Source organism: Thalassophryne amazonica, chromosome 3 (assembly GCF_902500255.1).
Source record: "Thalassophryne amazonica chromosome 3, fThaAma1.1, whole genome shotgun sequence".
Lineage (NCBI taxonomy): Eukaryota > Metazoa > Chordata > Actinopteri > Batrachoidiformes > Batrachoididae > Thalassophryne > Thalassophryne amazonica.
The window spans coordinates 63,459,934-63,470,877 of NC_047105.1; the positions used below are offsets into that span (position 1 = coordinate 63,459,934).

At 39.9% G+C, this 10,944-nt stretch overlaps 1 protein-coding gene across 1 annotated transcript; it reads left to right on the forward strand.

Annotated features, from left to right (window-relative positions):
- Positions 1-6,813, forward strand: slc25a20 (solute carrier family 25 member 20). The gene is made up of 10 exons (XM_034166533.1): positions 1-114; positions 192-308; positions 1,657-1,749; positions 1,853-1,980; positions 2,068-2,158; positions 2,361-2,478; positions 3,587-3,659; positions 3,746-3,855; positions 4,699-4,823; positions 6,229-6,813. Exons 2-10 carry the CDS (start codon positions 204-206, stop codon positions 6,289-6,291), a joined length of 906 nt encoding a protein of 301 aa, XP_034022424.1. The 5' UTR covers positions 1-114; positions 192-203; the 3' UTR covers positions 6,292-6,813.
- The last annotated feature ends 4,131 nt before the right edge of the window (positions 6,814-10,944 follow it).

Below are 10,944 nucleotides of genomic sequence, written 5' to 3' on the forward strand. Positions count from 1 at the left end.
CGGACATTAAATAAAGTCGTAGGGATGCTGTGTTACAGTGAAATGGTTCCGGTGTAATAAGTGGGTCAAAGGTTGTGCCAACAGACGGTCTGTGAGCGCGCTGCAGCGCACCAGGTGCGGGCTTTGTTTCCGCGTGTTTGTTCCCTGTCTTCGGGGGCATTTTAACTGTCTGTGTGTGTTTGTGTTCAGAGCGGGAGTCAAACATGTCCAAGCAGCCGCAGCCCATCAGTCCGCTGAAGAACTTCTTCGCCGGAGGCTTCGGGGGCGTTTGTCTGGTGTTCGCCGGTCACCCGCTCGACACCATTAAAGTTAAGAAGGCTGTTTGTTACTTTATTGACGTTAGGATCCGATGGCCGAGGAATGTGGCAGTGACGAGAGGCAGAAAGTCCCGGATTCACTGTGTGACCGCGGAACCCTTTGACCCGCATTCAGTGTTTTGTGACGGGACCACGGTACTCAGAGTTAGTCGGTGTGTCAGCGAGGTTGTGATCAGCAGCTCTGATCATTTCTCAGGTTTCAGCTGCTCCATCTCAGCCTCAGTATTTCCACTCCGCCCACAGACATCCTGGAGTTCTGCAGTTTGACCTAAATTTCTAACGCCTTTCATGTTTTAGGGTTATGGGCGTTTCCACGCTGAATGGGAAAATTAGGCAAGATGTTTTTTACAAGACAAGGACTTTTGGTGTAATGCCAATCACACTGTAATTAAAAGACTAATTAAAGACTTATCTTTTTGTCATCTGCAGGGGCACTGCCAGGAGTTTTGGGCCCCATGAAAAATCTTACTGGTCCACCCCAATATTATTTTGTCAGTATTATTATAATTGTATTACGGGCCTCTCTGGGCCCCTGTCAAATCATGGGCCCCTATGATCCTTCTCCTTATTCTACCCCTTTTTTGGCACCACTGGTCATCTGGCACATGCATTCAAGCAATGGTGCCTAAAAATGTATATGTGTGGGAGTTACACATAAAAAGAAGTCGAAAAGTGACTAAAAACTATACCGTGAGACACATCGAAATGCCTTTTATGATTAATTCTTCAGATGGCTCCAGACATAGATTTGTGCTTCTGCCTTGCTCTCACTTAGTTACAGTATGCAAAGGTGAAATATTCCTGAGTTGAACCAGGACCTTTAGTGGAATTCTGTTGCTGCACAAGACTTTTGAAAGTGAGCAGAGATGTGGTCCAGACGTGGCAGCATTCTTCAGCTTTCCAAATTTTATGCATTTCAGATATATGATATGTTAAATCAACTCTGTTGTAGTGTGAAATCTGTCGTACCCCAGAATTATACCCTAATCCAAACTTTTAACTGGGGGGGGGGAAATCAATCCTCTGCCAAACAGATGTTGCTGGTATTGTCAGGGATATGTATGTACATTTTTTTATTTGGAATTTAATGTATGTAGTCTAGTTACCATTTGCTTTGATAGTCTATCAAAATCTGTTAGAGAGGGAAATTAGATTTTTAAATTCCATCCACAGATTTGAGATATTCTGAATTAGAAGTGAAATGTTGGCAGCATAGTACAAAGTCCATATTATGTCTATCTAAGAAGTACAAACCAAGTGGTAAAAATGACATGTTTTGCATTGTAGCTTTTCTTTGTCAGTTCAGACCAGTTCACAACTGTGGCCGCTTTTCTCTCAGGTGCGATTACAAACTCAGCCCAATCCTAAACCTGGAGAGAGTCGCTTGTATGCTGGAACCATTGATTGCTTCAAAAAGACCTTAGCCAGAGAGGTGAGGATACCTTCTTCTTTAATCTCAGGGTGTTATGCAAAGTGCCATTCTCTTTCATCCTACAGTCATACTCATGTTTCTTTATGACATGCTTTTCCGCCAGGGTGTCAGAGGACTCTATAAGGGCATGGCAGCCCCAGTAATTGGAGTTACACCCATGTTTGCAATCTGTTTCTTTGGGTTCGGGCTGGGCAAGAAATTGCAACAGAAAACTCCCAATGATATCCTTACGTAGGTGATTGCTCTATCGTAGGTTTTACTGTTCATTTGCTTCAAATACTCTGTTGGCGAACTTTCAGTGTCACTTGTATTCTTCAGGTATCCACAGTTGTTTGCTGCAGGAATGCTGTCAGGCGTCTTCACGACAGCCATCATGGCTCCAGGAGAGCGTATCAAATGCCTCCTACAGGTCAGACATGCATCATCATGCATCTTGCAACATAACTAAATGTGGAAAAAGTGAAGCGCTGTGAATACTTTCTGCATGCACTGTAGCACCGTCACGTTCTCCCAGAAGCAGCAGCACTTTCATATTCAGAAGATGGTGCAGTGTGGAATAAGGCAGGTTGTTGTTAGTGTAAAATGATGTATCTGTGTGCATGTGTTTACAGATTCAGGCATCAAGTGGGGAAGTGAAATATGCTGGACCCATGGACTGTGTAAAACAGTTGTACAGACAGTCTGGGATCAGAGGAATCTACAAAGGCACTGCTCTGACGCTCATGAGAGGTGATGCTTGTGTTTCATGAATCATTCCAAAAATAAGAGCAGTTTTACCTTCAATTCCCTGCAAGTACTTTCAATGGTTTTGTTTTGCTTGGGTGACACTGTTTCGTTTCTTCAAACTTGGCTGCTTTTTAAAATAGATATTATTATTATATTGAGTAGGTGATGCAGCTTTGCTCATTTTCTGAAACTGTTGGTAATAATACATGTCTGATGTCCTGTAGAAATACTTTCATGATAGATCTGCTTTTTCTGCAGCCATGCCTATAAATGTATTGTTCATTGGGAAAGTTGATGCTTATTTAGTTTTGTTATTAATTTAAGAAATTGATGTGTTATTTTGATATTTAATTTATAACAAAAGGGGGGAGCATAGATTATTTCAGATTTCAAGTATGGTTGATTACTTTTCTTGTGAAGAGAAATCCATTTCCAGCAATTGGCCAGATCAAGAACACCCTCTAAGAGGTACATATCTGTGTCAAAGTGATTCAAGAGAAGACATAAGTAAAGCTGTGAGACTGAGATAAAGCTGTGCAAGCTTGATTTGGGGTGGGGAGAAGAAATCCTCATGATCCAAAACATACACGTCTCTGTTAAGAACTGTGGAGCCGCTGTTATGGTGTGAACATGTAATAGTGTTTATTGGCGATATGAAGAGCAGCAAGGTAAATTCTGAATTTCTTAGGATTCTCTTATCTGTTAATGATTGAATAAATGCTGTAAAACACATTCTCAGTGCAAATGGACATTGATCTTTTGCAAAACTACAAAAGCAATCCCACTTTGTTACAGCAAAGAACTGGAATGTTCTGCAGCACTCGGCTATTGAAAACTGCCAGCAGTTAATTTGTCCAATTAGTTTAATTATTTAAAACATAAAATGTGTCATAATTCTTGCACAGTTCACTTGATTTGGATGTAAATACACTCGAGGCTTACATGCTGTGCTTTGAGCCAATCGTCTTTATTTGCATAAACTTCAATATTCTGTGGTAGAGGACTAAAATGGTGTATTTATGGACCTAAGTGTACTTCATATCATAAATCAGGTAGTTATAGTAGAATACGAGTATTTAGCAGCTAATTGAATTTGTATTTTCTAATTTAGATGTGCCGGCGAGTGGGATGTACTTCATGTCCTACGAGTGCTTGAAGAATCTCCTCACCCCAGCAGGAAAGAGGTGAGTGTTGGTTTTTCTTTGTGGCACTATTTAAATTTATCTGTCACGTTAAATTGTCATTTAATCATTGGTGGCTTTCCCCACAGCCAACATGACCTCAGTGTTCCCAGTGTGCTGCTTGCAGGAGGGCTGGCTGGAATCTGTAACTGGGCGGTTGCGATTCCACCCGACGTGATCAAGTCACGTTTCCAAACAGGTGACGTTTAAGTTTAAAAAACATCTTATGCGTCTGCATCAGACGCTCAAAGCACTTTACAAATATTGCCTCACATTCACCCCGATGTGAGGGTGCTGCCATACAAGGTGCTCGCTACACACCGGGAGCAATAGGGGATTAAAGACCTTGCCCAAGGGTGATTTTTCAGTCAGGCTGGGATTTGAGCCGAGGATCTTCTGGTCTCAAGCCCAACGCCTTAACCACTAGACCATCACCTCCCCTCCCCAGTCGGTTAGTGCAGAGACCTGTGCAGTCTGTAGGTCTTTACTCAGTGTGGAAAAGACTCCATGCTCACTTTTGAAATTAACACCTTTTAAAATAATGAGGAATATTTTGAAGTCCAGACTTTGAGTTATTTTCAGCCGGTGTCACAATATTTCAGAGTAATGCGATAACAGTTCAAACTGTGAGCGTTGGATGATTTTCTTGTCTGATTTCTCTATGAATGCTGAATTGAGGTGGTTTGGCCTTTAAGCGTGAAGTTATTTTTCAGCTTTGTTTTTTTTTTTTTTGACTGTTGGCGAATTACTCAAAAATAACTGTGCGTACTTTTGTGAAATTTGGCGAAACTAAAGAACAACGAACGCTTTAGGTTTTGGTCATGATCAAGCCGTCAATTATTGCTTTAATGTTACAAAATAAGATGATTTTTATCACATTTGTCAATAACAGAACACGTAATGCCCATATTGTGATTTAAAAAAAATTGCTGCCAACTTGGGAGGTGATGGTTAAGCGATGGGCTTGAGACCAGAGGATCCTCGGTTCAAGAAGGTAAGAAGACTGTACTGGAACCTTCATTTTCTGTCTATCTGTCCTCAGCTCCTGAAGGAAAGTATCCCAACGGTTTCCGAGATGTCTTGCGGGAACTGATCAGGGAGGAGGGCGTGGCCTCTCTGTACAAAGGCTTCAATGCTGTCATGCTTAGAGCTTTTCCTGCTAATGCAGTGAGTGCACCTCAATTATTCATCGCTTCACTGGCTGTGGACAGTAAAACGTTCATTTGACACTTAGTAAAAACTGCATTTCTAAATTGGGAGCTTCTCCGACAGTCCTCCCATGCAACCCTACACCTATAAAAAGAATATATGTATATATTTGAAAACAGTAAAAAATACATAAAAGGGGAGGGGGGGCAGTCCTGAGCCACTTCTTAGTTCTGGCTTTCTTTCCAGTCACGTGGAAAATCTTATTGGTCACCAACATGAACATTTTCTTTGATATGTCCCAGGTGTAAAACGAGGCAGGATCATGGGATTACGTAACCCATTACCTCGCCTAAAAATGATTGAATGTCACCCCAGAAAGGCTGTTTTTTTTCAAACAATTCCAAAAAAATCTACATTTTCCTAACAGTTGAATGAATGAATTTATTCGGCGCACACAGATCCAGAACAAAACTTACAAAGAAAGAAAATAATCCAACAATGCTCCCATGCGCCCGAAAGGGTGTAGGCAGAAGCCAAAGCTTGTAAACGCCTCCCCCTTTAACCAAAAATAATATAACCATGATAACTAATACAAAGTATAAGTTGATACCTGAACTAAAATGTCAAAAGCACAAACATGCAAACAGCAGTGCACCAAAACAAAACAAAATCAATAAACCTAATTTAACATGCTATAGCAAGTAATCAAATAATTTTTTTAGAGCCTTTTAAAGCCTACCAAATTACAGAGTGATTTTATGTTATCCAGGCAATTATTCCAAATGTTAACGCCTTTGACAGAAACACAATGACTTTTTATGGTAATTGAAACTTTGTTTTGCAGTAAAATTCAGTAGACGTATCTGCCACCTGCTGGATGGATTTTGGAAAATTATAAATATCCGTGTTGAACACTGGGCACTTCTTGTGTTTGTCAATCTGCTCCACCCACTGGTGGGAAGATGCCCACCACAGGTGTAAATACAGGTTGAAATATACAACAAAAGGGGAAACCAGAATTAAAGAATGGATAGAATGTGTGGCTGGGGATGATGCCATAACATATTATGGAAAACTCAAAGCACAGTTTCTGGAACATTTGAAATCTTTGCACAAAAGGAAGATGTGCTATGCTAAATTTAAGTTACCAACTGTTTGGAAAGAAATGTTTCAAAATGTTCCAGCTGAATTGCGTCCTCTGGCGTTGAAATAATTCAATGAGGGGCTACAGCCAGTGCAGGGTCTGTACATGTACATTTATGTTACTTGTAACTGTTGGTGTTTATATAAAACAAGGACTATATATGCATCTGCTCTGATAAAGTAAGACATTTGTAAGTTTACCCATGATTATTGTTGTTAGTTTTAAATAATGTGTTTCCTAAATCTTTTGTGTTTTTTTTTTTTGTTTTTTTTATTCCAGGCTTGTTTCCTTGGGTTTGAAGTTGCAATGAAGTTCCTGAACTGGTTGGCACCGAGCCTGTGACAAAGGTTCATCACCCCCGGACAAATGAATCCCAGGATAGAACTTTATATCTCGACAGCAGAGTTACACCGTGTTAGAGGCACACACGGGCAGACGCACACATTCTGATTAATGTGGTCCTTTAATAAACCTGCAGTCCTGTAGAGGATGCTGATCAGCCAGACCAGGATTCTGCACACAAATAATGACACACAGTTTGAATGTTATTAATTTTCTTGTTGTTTTTTTTAAAGAATCAAACGTGAGTGGGCTGATCTTGTTGTGCCTTACCTTTGTTAACTAGGAGCAAATGTACATACAGTATCAGGGAAAAGGTGCATTATAGTTACTATGTGTGTTAAGGTTTCAGCAATACAAGCCCACCTGTTTCGTGTATGGTCACACACTCCACTCAAAGGCCAAATAATACGTTCTTTTTAATGTCAAATTATGAGTGTAGTGATAACAGTTCGCTGGTGCATTGTGTATATGAATGTAGGCATGCATAGAAATAAAATGCTGAATTCATATTTAGAACCTGAACTGCTGTAGACTTTTTATTTTTTAAGATGAGATGGACTTTATTAATCCTCACATGGAAAATTTCAGTGTCATAGCAGCTCGAGTCAAAAATGAGATTCAGGTAAAGAGTGATAAGAAAGCTTTTACAACCCCAATTCCAATGAAGTTGGGTTGTTGTGTAAAATGTAAATAAAAACAGAATACAATGATTTGCAAATCCTCTTCAACCTATATTCAGTTGAATACACCACAAAGACAAGATATTTAATGTTCTAACTGATAAACTTTATTGTTATTTTGCAAATATTTGCTCATTTTGAAAAGGATTCCTGCAATACATTTAAAAAAAAGCTGGGACAGTGGTATGTTTACCACACATTTTCAATGGGCGACAGGTCTGGACTGCAGGCAGGCCAGTCTAGTACCCGCACTCTTTTACTACGAAGCCACGCTGTTGTAACACGTGCAGAATGTGGCTTGGCATTGTCTTGCTGAAATCAGCAGGGACGTCCCTGAAAAAGACGTTGCTTGGATGGCAGCATGTGTTGCTCCAAAACCTGGATGTACTTTTCAGTATTGATGGTGCCATCACAGATGTGTAAGTTGCCCATGCCATGGGCACTAACACACCCCCATACCATCACAGATGCTGGCTTTTGAACTTTGCGCTGGTAACAATCTGGATGGTCTTTTTCCTCTTTTGTCCAGAGGACAGGACGTTCATGATTTCCAAAAACAGTTTGAAATGTGAACTCATCAGACCACTGCACTTTTCCACTTTGCGTCTGTCCGTTGCAAATGAACTTGGGCCCAGAGAAGGCAGCTTCATTTCTGGATGTTGTTGATGTATGGCTTTCGCTTTGCATGGTAGAGTTTTAACTTGCACTTGTAGATGTAGCAGTGAACTGTGTTAACTGACAATGGGTTTCTGAAGTGTTCCTGAGCCCACGCGGCAAGATCCTTTACACAATGATGTCGGTTTTTAATGCAGTGCAGCCTGAGGGATTGAAGGTCACAGGCATTCAGTGTTGGTTTTTGGCCTTGCTGCTTACGTGTAGAAAGTTCACCAGATTCTCTGAATCTTCTGATTATATTATGGACTGTAAATGATGGAATCCCTAAATTCCTTGCAATTGAATGTTGAGAAACATTGTTCTTAAACTGTAGGACTACTTTTTTTCACGCAGTTGTTCACAAAGTGGAGCTCCTCGCCGCATCTTTGCTTATAAATGGCTGAGCCTTTTGGGAATGCACCTTTTATACCCAATCATGACACTCACAATTAGTGTCCTCAGTTCCCAAATGTTTGAGTGTTGTTAGAAGGAAAGGTGATGTAACAGTGGTGAACATATCACTGTCCAAGCTTTTTTGAAACATGTTGCAGGCATCCATTTTAAGCTGAGCAAATATTTGCACAAAAACAATAAAGTTTATCAGTTTGAACATTAAATATCTTGTCTTTGTGGTGTATTCAATTGAATATAGGTTGAAGAGGATTTGCAAATCAATGCATTCTGTTTTTATTTACATTTTACACAATGTCCCAACTTTATTGGAATTGGGGCTGTACATGATAAAAACAGATTCCACAGTGAAACATTGCTCTGGATGATTGCATGAAAATAAAGGAATACATTGTACAAGATACTATGCATGTACTTTTATGTACATTACCTGTAGGCTTACGCAGATATTTGTAAATATAAGTGTATAAGTGGAAGCTGCTATGAGTATGCAGAGGACTAGCTCCCAAAAGCTTTTACTTGGAAAACACCCTATTTGTATTTTTTAAAAAAGGCTGACACCCCCCCCACCATGACCATCAAGTCCACATGAGGGCTCAGCGGCGTGTGCACACACATGCAATGCAAAAGCAGCCCCTCGCCTTCATTTATCCAAATTAAAAGAAAAAAAAAAAAAGTAGTTCAGACTGTCCAGTAAGTGAGCTATTATGACCTTTTTGTAACATGTGCACTTGTAATTTTGCCAACCTCAGAACAGGCAAAACCTCATCATTCCAGTAGTACATGAAGATCCAGGCTCAGTTCACAGGTTTGCATTCAAGTCTTAAATCCATACAGAAAGCATGAGTCTTGGACCTTTGTTCTGCAAAGATATCGTCACCAAACATCTCTGTCCAGCAACCTCATGACTCCATCAGCTCTTCCCAGGCACCTCAATCTCAAAGGTTGAAGACCCAGAGAGGTGGAAGTACAGTAGTGTTCAGAATAATAGTAGTGCTATGTGACTAAAAAGATTAATCCAGGTTTTGAGTATATTTCTTATTGTTACATGGGAAACAAGGTACCAGTAGATTCAGTAGATTCTCACAAATCCAACAAGACCAAGCACTCATGATATACACACTCTTAAGGCTATGAAATTGGGCTATTAGTAAAAAAAGTAGAAAAGGGTGTGTTCACAATAATAGCAGCATCTGCTGTTGACGCAACAAATTCAAAACTATGTTCACACTGCTTTTTTAGCAATCCTGTGAATCACTAAACTAGTATTTAGTTGTATAACCACAGTTTTTCATGATTTCTTCACATCTGCGAGGCATTAATTTTGTTGGTTTGGAACCAAGATTTTGCTTGGTTACTAGTGTGCTTGGGGTCACTGTCTTGTTGAAACACCCATTTCAAGGGCATGACCTCTTCAAGTATTTTGATATATCCAAACTGATCCATGATACCTGGTATGCAATATATAGGCACAACACCATAGTAGGAGAAACATGCCCATATCATGATGCTTGCACCACCATGCTTCACTGTCTTCACTATGAACTGTGGCTTGAATTCAGAGTTTGGGGGTCATCTCACAAACTGTCTGCGGCCCTTGGACCCCAAAAGAACAATTTTACTCTCATCAGTCCACAAAATATTCCTCCATTTCTCTTTAGGCCAGTTGATGTTCTTTGGCAAATTCTAACCTCTTCTGCACATCTTTAATTTTAACAGAGGGACTTTACGGGGGATTCTTGCAAATAAATTAGCTTCACACAGGCATCTTCTAACTGTCACAGCACTTACAGATAACTCCAGACTGTCTTTCATCATCCTGGAGCTGATCAGTGGGTGAGCCTTTGCCATTCTGGTTATTCTTCTATCCATTTAGATGGTTGTGTTCCGTTTTCTTCCACGCGTCTGTTTTTTTTGTCTACTTTAAAGCATTGGAGATCATTGTAGATGAACAGTCTATCATTTTTTGTACCTGCGTATAAGTTTTCTCCTCTCCAGTCAACTTTTTAATCAAACTACACTGTTCTTCTGAACAATGTCTTGAACATCCCATTTTCCTCAGGCTTTCAAAGAGAAAAGCATGTTCAACAGGTGCTGGCTTCATCCTGAAATAGGGGACACCTGATTCACACCTATTTGTTCCACAAAATTGACAAACTCACTGACTGAATGCCACACTATATTATTGTGAACACCCCCTTTTCTATTTTATTTACTAATAGCCCAATTTCATAGCCTTAAAAGTGTGCATATCATGAATGCTTGGTCTTGTTGGATTTGTGAGAATCTACTGAATCTACTGGTACCTTGTTTCCCATGTAACAATAAGAAATATACTCAAAACCTGGATGAATCTTTTTAGTCACATAGCACTACTATTATTCTGAACACTACTGTAACTGTTGAGATAAGTGACTGCCTCTAGAATTTCCATATGTCTGCCACATACAGATACACTTCTGATGTCTAAGTCACTGAAAAGCCTGGGCTTTAGTCTTCATCCTGGGTAACTGTAAACCTTGGCTGATTATTCACTCAGCTTTTTAAGTACTGCAGATCAAAGCATCATCTGCAAAGTCAACATCTGTAAACCTTTTAAGAGAACATCCAAGTTGATATTCTTGTAGAATTTGCAGACAGATCTGTGATTTGTTTCTGCTGCTAATCACCAATGTATTGAATAAGAAACGCTCCCTCAAATCTTCAACTTCTGCATTGTAATTCATTGTGCAGGCTTTACATAGTTACATCTGACATGAAAGGTCCTTGTCAATACTTTCCAACAGGCTGCTCTAAATAAAGAAATCAATCATCTGCTGATTGTGAGTGGAACAAGAGGAGTGTGATTGTGTGACATAAAATCAAATCATGCTGTTAAACCCTGAGATATTTCTGAAAGTAAGAACTT

Coding starts and splice junctions, on each gene's coding strand:
- slc25a20 (XM_034166533.1), top strand. CDS start 204: ATGTCCAAGCAGCCGCAGCCCATCAGTCCGCTGAAGAACTTCTTCGCC. Junction 1,981..2,067: donor ACTCCCAATGATATCCTTAC/GTAGGTGATTGC, acceptor TGTATTCTTCAG/GTATCCACAGTTGTTTGCTG. Junction 4,824..6,228: donor GAGCTTTTCCTGCTAATGCA/GTGAGTGCACCT, acceptor TTTTTATTCCAG/GCTTGTTTCCTTGGGTTTGA.